General features: G+C 40.2%; 1 protein-coding gene across 4 annotated transcripts in view; it reads right to left on the reverse strand.

Moving 5' to 3' along the window:
* RERE (arginine-glutamic acid dipeptide repeats) overlaps positions 1-21,515 on the reverse strand; it is a 429,369-nt gene that overhangs the window by 227,121 nt on the left and 180,733 nt on the right. For all 4 annotated transcript variants that reach the window (XM_060088920.1, XM_060088919.1, XM_060088918.1 and 1 more), the window contains one exon: positions 3,907-3,977. Coding sequence is in view for 3 of the 4 variants with exons in the window: in XM_060088919.1 (XP_059944902.1) it covers positions 3,907-3,977 (71 nt within the window). In the remaining variant the exon portion in view is untranslated. The remainder of the gene's footprint in view (positions 1-3,906; positions 3,978-21,515) is intronic.

The following is a 21,515-nucleotide window of genomic DNA, read 5'->3' on the forward strand; positions in this document are numbered from 1 at the left end:
CAGAAGCCATGATTATTTCTAGATAGCAAATTAATTCTATTATGCTAAGGCCTGGACTTCTATAAAAATGGAATCTTACTGTTTTTTAGTAAAAGTAAGGAACCTTTCTCTTAGGACATTACGTGAATGGCTTCCTCCACATCAGTCCTACTCAGTGTTCCCCAAAGAGGGCTGACATCCAGTAACACCACAGCCACTGTCTGTCCAATCACAACCTAAGATCACTGAGGGAAGGAACTATACCTTACATTCTTCAGTCCCCCTCATGGTGCTGCGCTCAACAAAGAACACACCGTAGGCTTTTAACAAATGCCTGTCGAAGGCACTGGTGATAACCCAAGACGCTCCTAACTGCACTCTGGGATATACTGCTCCGTGGTGACAGTGCCTCATTCGGGAACAAAACCCTCAAAGCAAACACAGTGACCTAGAAAAGCTATGGGAGCACAGCACATGCAGATGTGATCGCAGGCTCTTTCAGTTATGGTTACTAGAGATCTGCTCAAGCTGGCCCAAGAAAAGAGCCCCCTACTCAGAAGAGACAATAAGGAGAATCTAAGAATCCAACGGGAAGAAGCACCAATACAGCAGGACTCGAGGAGAGCACTCGTGCTCGCTCGCTCTCTCGCTCTCTCCCCCCCATCTCCCTCTCTCTCTCTCTCTGTCCCTCTCTCCCTCTCTCTCCCTCCCTCTCTCTCTCCGCCCCCTCTCTCTCCCTCTCTCTTTCCCTCTCTCCCCCTCTCCTCCTCTCCCTCTCTCTCCCCCCTCCCCCTCTCCCTCTCTTTCCCTCTCTCCCTCTCTCTCCCTCTCCCTCTCTCCCTCTCTCTCTCCCTCCCTCCCTCTCTCTCTCTCTCTCTCTCTCTCTCTCTCTCTCTCTCTCTCTCGCTCTCGCTCTCGCTCTCGCTCTCTGCACAGCTGCTCCAACCCTCTGCTTCTCCCAGCTTCCTGCCCTTCCTGTTCACCCAGTGCCTCTGACAGTCCCAAAACACATCTTGTTCTCAAAACTCACCATGCTAAAAGGACTGATTCTAATTTATGGTATAAACCAAGAAATACATCTCTCAGTTAAACCTCAAACCATAAAAAGATAAAATACATAATTAATCAACAACATGTCAAAGCTATTCGGTTTTTGTTTTCCACTGTTCCGCTTGCCATGCATGGTATTTGCTGTGGGCAAAACCAACTCCAATTTCTTCTTTTTGAAATCTTGCAAAGAAACAAAGAACATTTCCTTCTGTTCATCTTTTCCCCTTCTAGGTTAAGCTGAAGGAAAAGACGTCTATGATTATTCTTATCTATTACGTTATCTTTTTATAAGTAGTATTGAGAAACAAGGAAAGAAAGTGGGTATCCAGACAATCAACATATTCCTTCCAGGAGCAAATATTTCTTCAACATCCCTGTTATTCTTACACAAAAACTGTAAATACACGCTGAATACAGAAATCAAACAAAAACATCTGACATAGCAATATGTGACTTAGAAAAAGGTATCTAAACCTATAGCACCCCACTTCCCACGCTGTTTCTGCAGACAGCTTTAATGTGCTGTACTAGACCAATCTTGATGACATAAGTTTCAGCTTTCATTGCTGTTAATACCCTGAGCAATTACTGTAGCTCAGCAGGAACCTCTGCCCCAACAGCAACTATCACATTGTAATCAGCATTTCCTAAGAGACGCCATTCAAACACGAAGGCACCTGCTAACGTGGAAAAATTGTACAAAAGGGGCTCAGACTCTAATAGGTAAAAGGAAAATCTTTGCAGTTTTATTTCACAGCTGTATATCTTTTCCATGGTGCAGTGGTATTATATCTGGTAAAAATCACACACAAAGACAACGAGCAGGGAAAGAGCAGTAGTAGGACCACTAGCAAAAGAAAACTCTTCAGGAAACAAGGCCACCGCCCAGACTTGCAGATGTCAGTGCAGCAGCTGTAAAAAACAACCTTTGGAAGGCAACATATAATAAATAGCAAAGACCTCTAAAGAATGGTAAAACCTCATGTTGACATAAAATCTGAGCAGAAAGCATGTGATTTACAAGATTAAACCGCAAGGCCACCTTGTAAAACTAGAAGGTAAAAGCAGCCTACCAAGAATAAAGAAATCTTAGCAGTAAATGGCCCATTTTACTTTCTTTTAAAGTAGCAAAAAGCATGTTATTACTTACGTGATAATTTTTGAACAAAGAAAAAGAAATGGCACGCAACTTTTTTTTTTACTAATGGGACATTTGGAGTCGTTTAGAATGCATTAAAAAAAAAAAAACCACTAAGGAGGGCTTCCCTGGTGGCGCAGTGGTTGAGAATCCACCTGCCCATGCAGGGGACGCGGGTTCGTGCCTCGGTCCGGGAGGATCCCACATGCCGCGGAGCGGCTGGGCCCGTGAGCCATGGCCGCTGAGCCTGCGCGTCCGGAGCCTGTGCTCTGCAACGGGAGAGGCCACAGCAACGAGAGGCCCGCGTACCACAAAAAAAAAAAAAAAAAAAAAAAAAAAAACTAAGGAGATGCAGAGTTCAGACTACATTACTTTTCTTTAGGCTGAAATATCACATACAATGTATGTCAGAGCACAAGTATTATCAAAAGTTACAAAGCGTTTTGGAAATAATGGCTTTCACAGATATTGACACGTATCTCTACAAAGCTAAAGAATCAGGATTTCTCCAGACCTAAGAATGTACACAGTGGTTCACAACCTTCAAGTACAATAAGTCCCCTACATACGAACCTTCAAGTTGCGACCTTTCAAAGATGCAAACGTGCATTCGCATGTGCAATCACGTAAATTAGTGTGTGTGTCTGGCATACATTGTCATGTGCGTGCATCCTCTACAAGTGGTTGTGCTTTTGTGTACTTTACTGTACAGTACAGTATACAGTAGTACAGTATCTTTATTTCAAGCCCAGGATGTCTGCAAGCAAGCGTAAAAGCAGCGGTACATAGCCAATTGTGTTAGGCTAAGTTTGTTGGACTTAGGAACCCACTCTCGGAACGGAACTCGTTCGTATGTAGGCGACTTACTGTCCAGGATCCTTTCTTAACATCTAAATGTTTCAAAAGATTCCCCAAATGACACTACTTCGATAGCACTTCACATAACAATTGCTTGAGGAAAATACATAATAAAGTGATTCTTAACTATGTACTGTCATTGAATAAGTTAATTTTAAAAATCACAGCAGCATATTAATACATTTGAAAAGCAGTTGTACAGACACGTGTGAAGTATATTTATTTAATTTATTTGAGACTGAGAATGCTTATTTACAGACCTCTGCAAAATCTCTCCGGGTATCAGGGGATCCAAAGCCCCAAGTGTGAGAACCAGTGGTCTAAAAACAAGAGATTTCATACCGGGCAATACTGGCACTTAGGTACCCGTGAAAGGTTTTTAATGAGAAAGTACTATAGCTCTATCATCCCCAAGCCAAACTTCCTTCCCCGACCTCCACCACGGGAGACACCCAGAAAAGGTTCAAGATACACTCCATATTTGCTTAAAATACCTAAGTAAATTACTATTGCCACAGAAAATCATCTCTGGCCTATTTATATTCTCTTTTTTACCCCAACTCATCATCAAATCCAAAGTTTATTTTACATCAGGTTCTTCACAGTGGCTGAGAAAAAATGAACTACTACAGGAGCTCAAGGGAATCTCTGAAATTGTTGTCAGAACAGCTACTAAATGAATAAAAACTTCAGAAACATTTGTCTACACTTAGTGTTATAAAGCTGATTACTGCCTTATTTGAGTGCTGCAGTCACCAGGCAGTCAGCACTCAGAGGTCAACAAGTCAATAGGATAGCGAAGCAATCAAAAGAGACAGCCAGTGGAACTGGGAAAAGAGAAGGTACGGAGTAGAATCAACAGCACATGAAAAGATGCTTACCAGTTTGAAGTCCTGGATGCTACAGATGAAATACGGTGTGTTTGGCCTCCGACTCTCGATATACACACAGTCTTTAAAAGAAAAAGAAAATTTAAAACAATGGCATTTACCTTTAATGGATCAAAGACAGGGCCCATAAAGCCACTGCATAAATAAATAAATGACAAAGCACATGCCTTTTATAGAAAATAAATTTTTAAAGGTGATATTAAATGACAAATAATTTTAAGCTAAAGGAAAACAGCTCTTGGGTTCTTTTTGACCACTTTCTGATAATTTAAATAACTTGATAAAGACTCAATTATTGTTTCCAGCATCCCTGAACAAGGGGGAGTGGGAATCCCATGAGATTATCCATAGTCAGATGGAGAAACCTCGATAAAGGGAATTACTTGCTCAAGGTTACAGACCAAGACAAAACCTTGAATATCTTACTCAGATAGATGCTCCCCGTCTTCACAAAGAGAAACAGCTTTGCCAAGTGCTGCTTTATTTTTAATAAATATTTTGTGAGGAAATAAGTGAAATATGTAAAGAAGACTAGCTTGAACATGCTATGACAACGACCTTTTCACACACATGAAGAAAAAGAAAACGAATCTAGTATCTTATGGATAACTTTCTATTAAATTTTAACCTGAACATATTTTCTAATAGTAAAGAAAACCAAGGCAGCCGATCAGAGATGGAATGAAGTAAACCAAATTAGATTTTCCTCGGGGAAGAAGAGCCCTTTCTTAAACTACATTTGACATGGCGGTGGCTGGGTAATTAGTTTTGATGCTCTCAACAGCTGGAGTCTAAAGGTTATTTTTAAAAATGACCAGTTAAGACATTTTTTTTTTTTTTTAAAGAAGCAAAGATTTTAAGGGAAGCAGTGACTATAAAGGAATGTACAAACGCTCCACACTACAACCGAAGATCATCATAAAGCTCAGGACAGGAAAACCTATGCGTTATTTACTCACAAGTAAAGGCATCTGCAGTCAATCAAATTTTCTAGGGAGAGCGACCATGATGCCCACGTTTAAAATGCCACGTGTTTTTATCCTTCCTCAGGACCCTTCACAACAAACGTGTCTTAGAGGAACTCTAGACGCTGGAGAACACAGGCAGGTTCCTCTACCGCTCCATTTCACACGTGTTAACACCACCCTCCCCAGCAAAAAGCAAAGGAGCAGAGGTTTGGAGCCCTCGATCCAGTGGGACTTCTGGTCCCACCACAGGGGCTAGCAGACCCACTAGGAGGCAGAACAGGAAGAAAGACACGAAGAAGACTAAAGGCCACTTCCTTCCAAGAAACTTTCTGAAAGACATCAGGATTCTTGTAGCCTAAAGTCATTACAGAAAAAGAAGAAATCTGAAAGCCAATCACTTAGGCATCCAGAATCTCCCAACAGATTTCTCTACTCAGATGTAGGCTCAACAACAGCAATTCCATCTCTGAATCCATATTAAACAGCAGCTCAGGAATGAACTGCTGACTGAGCTTTCTATCTTGCTCCAAAGTCCAGGATGCTGGGGAAAAAAACTCTGTTCAACATTCAGGCAACATCCACTTAACATGCTTATCACCTTAAGGGACAAAGAAGAGATCGCTTCCCACTGTGGTAGAGAGTTCTCTACCTAAGCCCTAACTTGCTATTCAAGTAAAAACTGAAGAAACCCATTCCCTAAATAAAAACTGTAGCTCCGACTTGCACAGTGTGGGGACAACCCAAGCTTCTTAATTTCTGTGTTCCAATCCTTGCTGTACCCACTGCCAGCATTTCACATCTCTAGATATCCACTGTTTCTTCATCTCACCTGAACACAAATCACAGCCCATATGCCCTCTTCTTCCTATCACCTCCTACAGAAGGAAGTATTTTCTGTATCTCATAAGGTTACACTGTCATACCTAACTACTATTCACTGACTTCAAAACTAACAGGTCCCTTCCTAACTAATGATCTCCACTTTCTTAAAGCTCACGTGACAAAAAAAAAACTTGCTGTATTCGATGGTCTGATCCCACATCACATCTCGCCCTCCCCTAGGCTGCACCGCCTTAAAGAAACACCATCTCCCGTACCCCATCCATACCAAACCTTCTTTATTCCTTCATTCTTACAAGCACCTGCAACCTGATAATGAGTTCCCTCCAGGGGCAGTAAATTCTCATGACTCCTCTGTAAAGAAACAACAACATCTCCTCTCCTTGATGTAAAATTTCCTCTCCTTTATATAAAGTTGACAACTTACATCCCCTGTGTGGTCAGTTATTTGGCAGTCAGATGGTCTGCACTGTGTACCTCACTATCAATTTTGAGCTTAAAGAAACCAAACTTACTCATTTCTGCATTCACCCCCCCAAGGACTAATGTCTGACACTGGGGTTGGTAAGACTAGACAGAACTGAAATCAATGACAGATGGTTAGATAGTGAGGATTATGAATAACTTTATTCCTTTTACACAAAGAAAAGCTTTATATTCTTTTCTCATAATCAGCAGAACCAGTATTACTATAAACACTCTTACATAAAGTAAAAACATAAAGTAGCTATTAACTTGTATATTAAAAAGCTTTCCAGAATAGGAGAGAGAATCTATATTCTTTCATTTCTCAACTACAAATTTACATTCAGGAAAATGATTATCTCTAAATATACCTGAACGTGTATCTGTTAGAGAAGAAAGGAAAGGAATATGCTGGGATGTCAAGGACAACTACTGATATCCCTTTGCCTAAACACTTCTCCGTGGTCTTACTGGAGGCTGCCCTGCAGCCCTGGCCTGAGGAACGCTGCCATGAGGAATAAGGCAGTGGAAGACAGCAGATCCACAAACCTAACATATGGAATTACCACGTTTACTTATCAATGCCTTATTACTAGATAAAAAGTCACCTTTTTCTGTTTAAAAAGTTATCGTGGCAACCCAAACTGACCCAAAGCTATAAATCCAGATATGAGATTCCAATGCACAAGGCTACTGATATGTAAAGCAGGTCACTGCTGTCAAGTGATCTCTATCAGTATTTTGAAACTTTTTTTTTTTTTTTTTTTTTTTTTGGTACGCGGGCCTCTCACTGCTGTGGCCTCTCCCATTACGGAGCACAGGCTCCGGACACGCAGGCTCAGCGGCCATGGCTCACGGGCCCAGCCGCTCCGCGGCACGCGGGATCCTCCCGGACCAGGGCACGAACCCTCGTCCCCTGCATTGGCAGGCGGACTCTCAACCACTACGCCACCAGGGAAGCCCAGTATTTTGAAACTTTTATGTGAAAAGGTCTGACTGAACTTATTTTCAAAATTATCGTCAAAATTAAGTGACAACACTTAGAGTTTATTTTACACAAATGGTCATAAAACACACAATGACCAAGATCAGAGGTTATGAAAATTCTTGACATGAATTAAAAATTTTCACATGTCAAACTTGCCATAGGAATAGGGAAAAATACATTGTTTTGATTTGATTTTTCTAAATCATTTTAAAAAATGAAAGCATGAAAAATTATTGTAGAGTCAAACTTTTCTTTTTAACCCTCCCATAAAAAATAGGGGGATCTAACTAAAAGACAATACATCCTAAAAACAATTTGTAATTTAAGTCTCACACACACATAAAAATCTACTTATTATTGCTCTTAATGATTTTCAAAACAAGGTTAAATAAGGCCATATAACTCAGAAATATTTCCCTCATTGTCTTATTAATTAAGCAGCTATTTAAGAAAATAACTTTACATAGATGTTTACAGTTAGCACAAAAATAAAGTGTTTTATCTGGAAAGAGAATGATGAAAACCTAAGTCAATATAAAAAGGAACAAAACTGGGTCATTTGTGGAGACGTGGATGGACCTAGAGTCTGTCATACAGAGTAAGTCAGAATGAGGAAAACAAATAACATATATTAATGCATGTATGTGGAATCCAGAAAAATGGTACAGGTGAACCTATCTGCAGGGCAGGAATAGAGACGCAGACGTAGAGGATGGATGTGTGGACAGGACGCAGGGGCGGGGGCAAATGGGGAGATTAGGGTTAACATATATACGCTACCATGTGTCAAACAGAGAGCTGGTCTGAAACCGGGAGCTCAGCTCGGTGCTCTGTGGTGACCTAGATGGGGGGGATGGGGGGAGGGGGGGAAAGGGAGGTCCAAGAGGAAGAGGACATATGTATACATACAGCTGATTCACTTTGTTGTACAGCAGAAACAAATACAACACTATAAAGCAACTATACCCCAATTTTTTAAAAAATCATTAAAAAAAAAAACTCACTTGGGATACGCCCAGCAATCTTTTAAAGCCAAAATGATTTGCCAACAATTTTTCATGCAATTTATGGGAACATGGATTGTCTAAAGTTGGCTATAAAATTGGTTTCAGTCAGTTGGATATTGATCCTCAACCTGAAAATTCCCCATGGCCAACACAAAGTACTGCAGATACCTTTTTTTGAAAAAAAGAAAAAGAGCCTTTAAAAAAGAAAGCAAGCCAGCAGTTCTGAAAGAACTGAGCAAAGCCGATGCGACCCATTAAGTGCATAATGCGCATTTTCAAAATTACCCATATGAAAATGCATATTTACCAGATTGAGCTAACGGCTGCTGCAGGGCAAATACATATATTTTTAATCTTAAAATCAGCAAGCCCGAAATGGGCCAGAAAAAAATGAGTGAGGCTACTACCATCAATATCAATTATTCCAAACAAAACAGGATAACAAATTTTTTTCTTTACCAGGGTGTCTTCAAATGAAACCATGGGTCTAGGTTAAGATTTATTTCCTAACATGTAGCCTCTGCCTGGTAACGGATCACACGATTAAGTGGCCTCAAATCCTGTGTTCACAATGTGGGCAATGATATTGAACAGGGCGATTCTGGCTGTCTCTCACAACCTCAACATAGCTTTGTGTCCAAGAATCTCTTGTGCCATCTGCAAACAACAGAGCATTTGCTATGCTAGAGAAGGAAGTCAGCCAAAACGCAACGGCAGATTCTGGAGGCAAAGAAAGCCCTCTCTGCTTTTTCAACCCTCAGCAAATCAGCAGCCTTATGTAAATAGAGCAAGAGCAGGGTCCTCTCAAGGGTAAAAACCACAGCCTGAAGCATCAGGCAGTTTGTCATCCTGAAATACCAAGAGCCTGTCAGCATCCTTCCTGACAGCCTCTGCACAAGCACAGTGGACACTGACTCTGCCCACTAACCAAGCAAGCGGCGGATAATGCTCAGCCACGGGCTCTGTCCCAGGAAAGAATTTCTTTCTCCGTGAACGTATTTCTGCCTATTAACCTTTGAAATATTGGGTTGGCCAAAAAGTTTGTTCGCATTGTCCATAACATCTTACTTTTGTCCTTTCTGGCCAACCCAATACCTTCTCGCCCCTCTGCAAAGCATGACAGTGCCACTCTAACATAATTTCCAATAGAAAACCTTTCCTTATGAAGAGCACGCGTGAACAGAGCCTTTCTCACAAACAAATTCCCCAGAGACCCAGCTGGGTGGCACAGCAGTGGCCATGGAGGTTGGCCCTCGGGACCGCTCTGCTCTCCGGCTGTCCCTTCCTCTTACACAGGATTCCTCCACCGTCGACACTCTGACTACTCCATCAGCTAACAGCAGCTGGTCTAACACTGCAGAATAAAGTCCACAAGCATCTTGCCAGTTAATATGGATGCTTCCAAATTTCCAACACACAAAAGGGTGTGTGTGCATGAGCACGCATGCACACACTAGCAACTACTCTGAAAGCCCGATACCCGAATCCCAATGCCCCGTGCGCCACCTGGCCTCTTTCAGAGCCTCGCATCTTGCTTCCTGCTCTCTACAAGAGCCACACCTGTCACCACGCCTCACCTCTCTAAACGATATACTACTACCTTCCGCACGGTAGACACTCAAAAACTACACGAGGAACAAATGAATTGAGTGAAAATATTAAAACAGAAAAGAAGTTACACAAGATCCTAGCAAGAAGGCTGTGCTCTAGCAATATCAACATAAAAGATGTGGTTGTCTAGTAAATACTTCTTTAAGAAATATGACTTCCCTGGTGGTCCATCCAGTGGTTAAGACTCTGCGCTTCCACTGCAGGGGGCACGGGTTCGATCCCTGGTCAGGGAAGTTCCGCGTGCCATGCAGTGTGGCCAAAAAAAGAAAAAAAAGAAAGAAAAAAGAAATAACTCAATTGCAGGATGACCTACTTTTAGTTTTCTGCTAGATTCTTTTGTGGGGAAGGGATATTTGCATTGTCTGGGAATAGTGGAGAACTTAAAAGGGAAAAGGAAAAAAAAATTGGGAAAACAGCACCTCTGTAAGTGAAATCTTGTTAGTCCTTACCCTTTTCCTGTCTTTTGACCCTGAAAACTGTGTCACCAAAATTGGCTTGATAACATCCTCTTAAAGATTCTAATATCTCAGGTGACATATATCCTTGGTTCCTTCCTTTTCGACCTTCATGAAAATTAAACTCCATGTATTCATGTCTACAGATTCCCAAGTAGTACTACAAATTTTACACGGGTTTTTGTCTAAAAACAACACTATATACATTTAGCAAACACTTACCTTTCTTTATCCTCATTGCCAACAGGGAATTATTATGCCAATAGGGAATTAAATTATGAGAAAAATCAAGTCGGCTGGTGGGAGGGGGTAGAGAAACAGGTCATAACAAACTAAAAGAAAATTTGTTTAAATTTCCCATTTTTCTCTCTTCTCCTCTAGGAGTTAGAAAAGCTTGAAGACTGATTCAAGACAATGATCTTACTAACATTAAGAAGTGATGCTGGGCTTCCCTGGTGGCGCAGTGGTTGAGAGTCTGCCTGCCGATGCAGGGGACACGGGTTCATGCCCCGGTCTGGGAAGATCCCACATGCTGCGGAGCGGCTGGGCCCCTGAGCCATGGCCACTGGGCCTGCGCGTACGGGGCCTGTGCTCCGCAACGGGAGAGGCCACAACAGTGAGAGGCCCGCGTACCGCAAAAAAAGAAAAAAAAGAAAAAAAAGAAATGATGCGACTGTTTTGGAATAACTACTGCTGCAAGACCTCCCCGCCATTCCCAAATCAATCCTATGCTACATGGACTTGAAAACTCTGTAAAACAAGAAAAAAGAAAGATCATCCTGCCAGCAGCAGCAATCTTACGATATGCTAAATATCAGCTATGGTTTGACACTTGTATTACTCAAGCAAAGAACATTTTGAGCACTCGCATCACATTTTATTCTGAAAATGTTCCTTAAAAAGCCCTCCTTGTGACCCATATTGAATCCCTACTATGAAAAAGATTCTAGCCAGCTTAACATCAAAACTCCAGTAAAGTGATGTGAATCTCTCTACTGCGTCTGTAGACGCAGTAGCTATGTGCCATAAGAGAACACAAGGAATCTAGGAGAAGGGAAAGGGCGCATGGGGTGGGGGCAGGGAGGAAGGGGGGTGTCTATTTTCAAAATCAGTGCCGGCCATCTGCCCTATGAAGCAAAGTGTCTCAGGGCATTAGAGACGCGAGGGAAGGGAATTTCGAGACCACTCTCACTCTTGCTGCCCTACTGTACCTACCTTTCTAATGCTTGAGAAGGCAGGTAACAACTCTATTCATTCCAATCAGTGAATCCTATCAAAAATAAATTCGGCTATAAAATCCGTATTAAGTAGAGGATGACTGCTAGTGGAAATGTCTTTAACACAAAGATTACAATTAAAATGTAGCTGAAATATGTACATTCAGGAAACCAACCCAGAGAGAGTTCAAACACTTCCAGGAATACTATGCCCAGTATTCACAGGAAAAAATAACCAGTGACAGGTAGGCTGCAGTGAAGATTCTTCTCTTCCCACATGGCCGACAAACAAACAAAATGCTAGTCTGATCTTCTGGTGTCACATCCTGCAGAGCAGATTTCAAGCAACACTGCCTGCTCCTTTTCAGAAAACAATGCACTAGGGGCCTCGGCTTTATAATAAATGGTTCAACCAATTTGCAGTGCTCGCTGGAAATACACAGGAGAATTCACAATGCCTGGCTATAATTCTTATTTGGCAAATGATTTTATTATAAACTGGTATCATAGTGAATCCATTTTCTTTACGGGTTTTCTGCTAATGTTTAATGGACTGTCAGTATAATTTAGATTTCATCTATTTAAACTCATTCAAGCCTGGCTCCTGATTGTACAGTAAATGGAACATATTTCTACTCAACGAAATTAATGACAGTTAATTGTAATCTGCAGTTCTCAATTTTGTAAAAGCAACTGTTCCACAGTTCAAGCATCAAGCTACAAAATTTCCCAAACCAATTATATTTTTGTACTTTATAGGCATCTACATCGTATAAGCCTTCCTTGTAAGACTAATGTATGTATGTATTCTTTTAATATCTCTTCCCAGTCAAATACTTACTACCAACTTGCCAGAAAGAGTTAGGACTTAAATTATAACTAAAGGCTGGGGAAATGAAAGTTTGTCAGTCTGAACAGAGAGGTGCTCGATTATTTCAGATTTTTTTAAGCTAGCAAAACTGAAGATTAAAATTTTCTACCTTATATATCTCTCTGCATACTATTGGATGGTTTTCTTATACATTTCGAATCAGTCACAATGTCAACATTAAGTGAAATTTATTAAAAGTAGGCTAGGGACTTCCCTGGCGGTCCAGGGGTTAAGACTCTGCCTTCCAATACAGGGGGTGTGGGTTCGATCCCTGGTCAGGGAGCTAAGATCCCACATGCCTCGGTGCCAGAAAATTGAAAAACATAAAACAGAAGCAATGCTGTAACAAATTCAATAAAGACTTTAAAAATGGTCCACATCACACACACAAAAAAATGTTTTAAAAAAAAGTGGGCTAAACTTACCATATGGATTTAGACATACAAACAGGGCACACAGCACATATTAATAAATACCATACTGAATTACTTTTGAGTTTGATACTCTGTTTAACAGAAATTTACTTCTGAGTTTTATTTACCAGACAACAATCCCATGAGTGATTTTTCTTATTGAGTGATTGGTCTTTCGCCTAAGCATCCACACAGCTGCGTAAGAGATGCTTAAAGGAGAAAAAAAGTGTGCAAAAAAAGCACCTTCAGAGAAACTTATCAAATCAAGACCCACAGAGATACAACAAGCATCCAGAATTTACTGCCCCAAAACTATAACCACCAGGGTCACAGACTGTCAGACTGCTATTCACACAAAAACAAGAGAAGCAAAGGAAAACCACAAGCTATCCTTTTCAGTCCTTTTCTCAGCTTGGTAGTTTACGTCTGCTCAGCTGGTTACTGATTCTCCTATAACCACATTCCAATCATGACCCATTCTCATGCTGTTGCCCCTATCACAGATGCTCTACCTCTACTTGGTCCTACTGCAATTCTATCCAACCTCCAGGACCCAAATCAAGATTCCCACGGTCCTTCATGTCTTCTCCAACGCCACCAACTTACAGTCTGTTCAACTCAGTTGGTATTGCCCACTCACTGCCTGTTACTGACAAATAACGTTACTTGAATGAGTGTAATTTCTCCCCATAAAATGAAGGATCAGGGCTACCCTGGTGGCGCAGTGGTTGAGAGTCCGCCTGCTGATGCAGGGGACATGGGTTCGTGCCCCGGTCCGGGAGGATCCCACATGCGGAGCGGCTGGGCCCATGAGCCATGGCCGCTGAGCCTGCGCGTCCGGAGCCTGTGCTCCACAGCGGGAGAGGCCACAACAGTGAGAGGCCCGCGTACCGCAAAAAAAAAAAAAAAAAAAAAAATGAAGGATCAGGGACTAGAATCCTGTCTACTTTTGTGTCTTGCCTTATCTCACCTCCACAACACCTTGCACAAAGTTATAGACAAAGAAGAGTGTGCTCTTCTGTTATCAGCTGATTAATAAAACACTCCTAATACTACAGCTGAAATCTAACAAAACCCAGGAAATTCTACTAGCTTACTCAAAGCCTATTACGGTTTCAGTGGGCCTCAAATTTAATCATCTGCTTTAATGTATAGAAACTCCTAAGGGCAAATGACGCCTGTTCCCTAACTATCTTTACCCTACCCATACCTCTTCCTTTCCTCCCTTAAATCATTACTGTTTTCATTTGGGGTTCTGTTGTAGTTACTATTGTTTGGTCATGTGTCTCTTTTAAAATAAAGTCAAAGACTAAAGATATTTTAAGAAGAGTTTAAAACATCAGGTCACTTTCCTGTGACTGAAATGTGGAGACCTCAGATTTTCATGAAAGATCTTTAGCCCACTGTGAATTATAAATATCATTTTACAAGTATTCAACAGGTATCTGGGAAAAAATAGTTCCACCTATACGACAATTTGCAATTATCTATCTCCTTAGGATTCTACATGTAATAATTTTGCTTTCTAACAATATACATCATTCTCAGGCTAAAAAGTATTGGGGGGGAGGGCGCTGGCAGGATCTTGTCTGCTAATCTGCCATCCACCTGTCACTTTTATAATCAAAATTAGCAAAGATCTGAGCAAGGTAGCAGGATTTAAAATATCTAAATTCCTCTTGAATCCTGAAATGAGATGAGAGGCTTCATTTATTGTTCAGGCCGTAAGAAGCTCTGGATGCTCTATATGAAACTACTCAACACACTTCAACAAGTGAGTGCAGCTGTTCTGGGCCAATGTAACACTTAATGAGAGTTTTACTTTTTGTAATTTGTACCTTGAAAAAAATCATGTTCTGAACATCTGCTGAGACAAAATAAATCAGAACATTGACCGGAAGAGGGGGGACGAGACCTCTCCATTTCAACCAAAGCGGTAACAGGCCAATCTTGTCAAGATTACATTAAAGCTAAATAAAGAAGATAAATATATTCTAAAGGAACAGAATCATAAACTCATAAACCATTCACACACAGACTTACGGGCACCACCAGCTAAGCACTAGAAATACTGAAGTGAATAAAAATACTGTCCTTCCCTTGACATGTTCACCATCTAATATTAGAGACAGACATGAAAACAAATAACTATGTCTTCAGTAGTTTTAATTGTACTTGTTTTTTACCCCCTGTAACAGAGACTGCTAGCTGAGCATAATTTCATTCTTGCCTTCTTCCTTCAGAAAAGAACAGCTGAGGTTTAGAAGGTGTCCGGCCTCTCAGAAAAAAGATGACATTTGCCAGCCTCCCTCATAGCTGGTTTGGTCACATGACTAGGCTCTGGTCATGGGATACAGTTGAAAAGAGGAGCCCTTTCTCCCCTTAGCCTTCCTGTTAGCCTGAAGACAAATGTATCATCTGAAGGCGGAGCACAAGATGGATCACAAGATGACACGGGAATAGCGGCCACACAGAATGGAGTAACCAAATCTTTGACTGTGGCTAAAGAACCAGACCAAGAATTTACTGGTTCACAATTCAGCACTAACAGCCACTGTACACAAATATCTCTAAATTATTTTGAAATGGGGCAAAATATTTAAAATACATTCAGGGGAACTTCCCTGGCGGTCCAGTGGTCAGGACTCCATGCTTTCACTGCGGTGGCCTGGGTTCAATCCCTGGTCGGGGGACTAAGAGCCCACAAGCCGCGTGATGAGGCCAAAAACAAAACAAAACAAAAAATAAATAAATAAAATAAAGGACTGTCCAAATAAATAAATAAAATACATTCATGAGCAGAGTGACATCCAAAACGATGACTGAGGGAAAATATTCTAATTCTTTTAATAGGAAAAGCTAGGAAGTAACAGATGACCCTAGCAAGTGTATAAAAACATAGCACATAGAGCTCTTGGCAGAATGACTAAAATAGTTTGACTGGACAGCATAAACCATTACCTTCCAGTGGGATTAAGAATCAAGTCCTAGAGGCAGATGACGTAAGTCAGAACAACGTCCACAGCTGCCGCCCTGAAGAGACTTCACAGCCAAGGCAAGTTCCTAGCATGACGCTACCCCAAGGTGTCACAAGTAGGAAGAAAAGATCATAACTTCTGCAAATTGACTGGCATTTTGTGTGAAGGGCAGATTGATGGTGTCTAATGACACCACTCGGGCTCCCCCCTTTCTTTTCCACTTCCGTGTGGGTTTGATTTTAGGACTTCTTTAGCGAGGCTATGTGGCTGCTCCTCAACAAAAATACAGGGGCCACGGAAAATCAAGTTTTCTGGAACACTATATAATTGATAAAAGTTAAAGCTGACCAGAATTCATACTATACTAAGTTCTCAGAATGTACTCCATATTTTACTTCGTACCAGAAAGATGATACAATGTCACAGCTTTACCTCCTCCTTTCCACGCCATTAACTGTGGATAAAAAACAGCGCAAGTGTGTCTGATCCATTCTCTGAGGTGAAGATTTACTACCTAAAGACGAAGTAAAGTCTCCTGCTCTGCCTAGAGAACATTTCTCCAGTTTCAAACCCACAAACTGAGTCACTTGCAGAGGCCAAAGTCCTACAGTACACCAGGGTTAGCTAGAAAGAACTGTAATGGCAATTCATTAAAAATCTTTAGCAGTCCAGACATACCCTTTGACTCAGCAATTCCACTTCTAAGGAAAGTGAGCAGAACTGAATAGATAACTATTCACCACTGTTGTTTATAATGGAGAATATTTGGGAAGAACCTAAAATCCAACTATATATAGCTACTTACATTATGGTATCTATCGACCAATGTGGGCATGTCTAATTTTTTGTGTCATGGATGCCTTTACAATCTCTACACCCAATCTCCACCAAAAAAAAAAAAGGTTTTAAATTCACAAAAACATGTATTGAAATACTTGTCACAATATGAGAAAAAATTGCAATGTAATATATGTGCTTCTTTATAGATTCGTTAAATAAGAAGATTTACTAGGCTACTCCCCCAGTAACCTCCTATGTGATGAACATAAACATTATTTTCAGATGGTTTTCTCTACATGATGTCATATAAGAATATCTGTGATTTATATTGGTGTCACAGGTACTGCCAATATTACTATGGTTTATTACCTACCTTCAGAATTGAAATGAATGCTAAATGTCATTTAAAATGTAATAAGTTAGTGAAAATAAAGATGCTGTTTTTTACCCACCCAAGTTCACAGTTTCCTGAATTCTATTCACAGTCACCTAGGTTGACCATGGACCCAAGGTTAAGAATTCCAGTTTTAATGGCATACTAAGCAGCAGTAATGACTGATAATTCCTGGCATGGCAATAAATTCAAGACATGTTAAGTTAAAAAGCATTATTACAAAACAGCGAATAGCATAATCCTACACCTGTTTACTAAGGCAAGTGACCATACAACAAAATATTAACATTTAGTGACTTTAATTTTTAACTTTTGCTTCTCTGAATATTTCAATTTTCTTCCTTGAAAATGTATTATTTGTTCATCAAAAACAAAAAGAAAAAAAATGCAGGAAGGAAAATATGGGGGAGAAATAAAAAGAAAGGCCTAAAACCAAATATTATAAACGTGCTCATAGGACAAAGGCAAAAAGCAGCAAGTAAATTCCGGGGAGAGAACAAAATGGAGCACCTCTAATCATTACAGAAGTTGGGTAACAGAAATAATGCTGAAAAGGGAGTTGGAAGTCCATATGTCAGTGTATCAGATGCCGCAGCACTGAGAATCCTAGCAGCTGGGAGATAACAGAAGTAAAACATATGACAAAACTGATGGTCTCTACAACAACTAGCCTCCACCAATCATGATCTGAATGCCAGGTGCAATTTTTAAAAAGACTGCTCTCAAACACAACTTCAGACTTGCAAAAAGAACAGTGAAGGGACCTAACTACCATAATGAATGCTGCATAGTAGGAAAACCACAAGAAGGTTATACGTCTGGTTGCCTAATATTCTTGGATTTGATATGAACCAACACATGGTCCTTGTTGCCACTGACAGAACCCCAGTGTGTATGTACATTATTCACATTCCTCTCTGTTGTGTTTGGGGGGGAAAAAGAGTTTTTTAGCCTTTTTTAAGGTTACTGATTTAATTTATGCTATTTGGTTGCATGAAGTTGCCCTTAACCACTAAGGATTATCCAGATTTTTGCACAAGCTTATACAAGTCTAGGATCCTTTATCAAGGCAGTTACGTTCATCACTCTCCTGCCTTTACTCCACCATCACCACTCAGTTAAATATAAATTAACATTTTTTTAAATGACCACTCAACATAATGCTTAAGGAATTTCCTCTCTGTGACAGAAGCCAGGAACCAATTCCTAGATACATAATGTTGGCATATTGAAGATGAACTTAAAATTGTTCTTCAGTTTTGAGGCCACGTGTAAAGTTTAATCATATTGTAAAATATCTATTCCGTATTAGAAATAGCTAGTTGACAGCTTATACTTCTCAAAACTCAGGTTGTTAACGTACACAAACTCAGTTTCTATATGTGAAGTTAGTGAGTCTTTTGTGTTACTCCAAAATAAAGGCAATGATTTATTTTTTCCCAATCTCAATACAATTTGAGCTAATCACTCAAGCTGGGTACCTTACATTTTAAAGCTGGAATCAGCAGTAGCCTTATGGGAAGTTAGACAAAGCACTGACTTTTAAATACACACATTTAAAATGATCTGTTGTTTTCTTTTGGAAGTAGAATTAGAATAGTTAATACTCATCCACAAACCATTATTATGTGTACATTATTGTTGCAATTGTGATCACAGAAATTTTTATTTATTTTTATGCCAGCTTATATTGTGAGAACACATTTAGTCAGTTTGGGTTTTATCAATCCTGTTATCCTTATCCTTTGGAACATCTTTTATGTATTTGAGGTTTCTAGTTGAAAAGTTTACTGTAAAAAAAATCAAAAACAAAAAAATGTATTGTTTTCACAGAATAAATTTATTGGAATGTATACTGGGAGTAAGGTTTGAGGTTGTAAACAACTACGGTAGTGTAATTTGGCTTCATATATGTAATGTGACGTATTAATGTAATTCATATATTAAAGCAAAAATTGTTAACAGCAAAAGAAAGAAAGGAAAGAAGGAAGGAAGGAAGGAAGGAAGGCAGGCTGCTCTCCATGATGCCAAAGATCTATTTTTTGGAGAGTTGCTGCAGACTTCGAAAGCATTCTCATTTATGAGCCTGAAAGATACCCCAGGGTTTTTCTCCCTCAAAATGCCTTCTAGGGCTTCCCTGGTGGCGCAGTGGTTGAGAGTCTGCCTGCCGATGCAGGAGACACTGGTTCGCGCCCCGGTCCGGGAAGATCCCACATGCTGCGGAGCGGCTGGGCCCGTAAGCCATGGCCGCTGAGCCTGCGCATCCGGAGCCTGTGCTCCGCAACGGGAGAGGCCACAGCAGTGAGAGGCCCGAGTACCGCGCAAAAAAAAAAAAAAAAAAAGCCTCTAGCCAGTACAGAGAGCAAACTGGAAACCACGTCTCCATTGTCTAATTGGAAATGTGAGGTATAAAATCCCTGGTAAGGAAGAAGCATAATTTCCCCAAGTCTAAGTGCTGCTACAGTTAATTCTCAAACACAAACTTGAAAACTTTAGGTGTGAATAGTGGTAATTAAACACTGCTTTTCAGTGAAACTGTTCTTGACAATATAAAAATACAAGATATCAGGTGAGACTTTTTTGTGACCTTTTCTTTCCCTCTATTAAAGAGAAAAAATTATAATTATACAAAGAATTAACATTCCCTCAATCAATCTGGTAACTGTACAGTACCTATGTTCTATAATACCAGCACCAATGGGATGTTCAGGGCCAGTAAAGTCTAAGAACTAAACACCAGCTAATAATAATAATGCCCGGCTTCAGAGCGAACAGTTATGCATAGCTTTACAAATTAAAATGTTAATAATGAGAATAATGAAAAGCAACATACTGAAATAATATTAAAAATTATATTATAAACTCAATCCATTTCTCCTTTTTAAAAGGAACTTATAGCCACAACCAAATGCCCCCCAAAACTATATTTTCATTACATCTCTACTGATCAGTCTAAAGTAAGACTAGCACACCATCTGTCAAGCATCAACATCTACCCAGCACACAAAGAAAGCCAGAACAATATCTACAGCCTTCAGAGAGAACATAAAACAACCCTATCTTTGCCTTTTACAGTTCAGTTTACACATTTTACACATTACACTGATTATCACACCGGACATCATTGAAAAGGCATTCCTTGCAAAGGCAGATGAATAAGGAAATTTAGAGATATGTGAGAAAATAAATTTAGAGGTTAAATGAGTGAACAAATGTGTAATATCGTTCATATGTAACATACAGTATGCTGCCTAATTGGCTTAAGCATGTATTTAATAGTGAAATAATGAAAAAGGTTTAAAGGTACTGGATATTTAATGCAAACATAATGATAAAGAGTCACTGTGTATGAACTTAATACACCGGTAAAGTGAAAGTTTATCCATTTCCACGCATCTTAAGCATTAACCTAAAAGAACCAGGTGGGACTTCTCTGGTGGCACAGTGGTTAAGAATCCACCTGCCAACACAGGGGACACAGGTTGAATCCCTGCTCCAGGAAGATCCCACATGCCGCCGAGCAACTAAGCCTATATGCCACAGGTACTGAGCCTGCGCTCTGGGGCCTGAGAGCCACAACTACTGAAGCCCGTGCGCCCCAGAGCCCGTCCGCAAGAAGAGAAGCCACTGCGATGAGAAAGCCTGTGCACCGCAACGAAGACAAAACACAGCCAATAAATGAATGGATTAATGAATGAATGAACCAGGTAACTTCCTGATCTTCCCTTATCTATTTTATGGTACTTAAAATCTATTATGAAGTGTACACTAACACAAGCATATGAAGGAGTAGAAAAGAAAAGCCTGTATTTTTACGTTTTCTAGTATTTAGGGTATTCAGTTATCCCCAAATCAAAACTCAGGCACACAGGTATCTATTCTGCGGTATTTAAACGCTTTGAAAAAGGAAAAGAAATCACTCTTATGCACATACATTTTAAAGTAATTCACCAAACAATATATTGCCCCATCTTTAAATCCACAGACATTATTTTTAATTGTGGAAAGTCTGGTTTTCTCAGCTGGTGAAGCTGTCAGAATAAATAGAAGGCAATATCTGGAAAGATGACAAACACATGGGTCAAAGTCAAATACAAGCCAATCTCTGTCAAGAACAGAGCCAAATTCCTGCATTTCAATTTAAACGATGTTAGCCAACCCAAATACCACCATGCCACTTCAAATCAAAATTGTTTCCTTTTAAAAAGAGCGTTTTACAAAACTGATAGAGTATAACAGATTAAACAACTCTTTCAGCAATTTCCTCAGCTACTACAAAGGCATCAATATATAATTACAATAAAGGGAACATGTAACAATTAATGGAGCCAGCAAAAGCTAAACCTCCAGAGCTTAAGAGTTCAAACACTTGCTCACTAAGCAAAAGGGCAGAGGATTTTAACATAACTGCAGGAAATATCAGTCCAATTAGACTCCAGGTAAATATAAATCTTGTTCCACTGTGATTGGGACTCACTTCATCCCAGTCCACTGGGCTGATTTTAGTACCCAGCCTGGAGATTCAAACCAAAGAACCCCCGCCTCCCCCTGATCTCTCCCCACGCCGCTGTGTTATCCAGGTGCTCTAGTTCCATAGGAACAGAAGTCTCCGG

Source organism: Mesoplodon densirostris, chromosome 2 (genome assembly GCF_025265405.1).
Source record: "Mesoplodon densirostris isolate mMesDen1 chromosome 2, mMesDen1 primary haplotype, whole genome shotgun sequence".
NCBI lineage: Eukaryota > Metazoa > Chordata > Mammalia > Artiodactyla > Ziphiidae > Mesoplodon > Mesoplodon densirostris.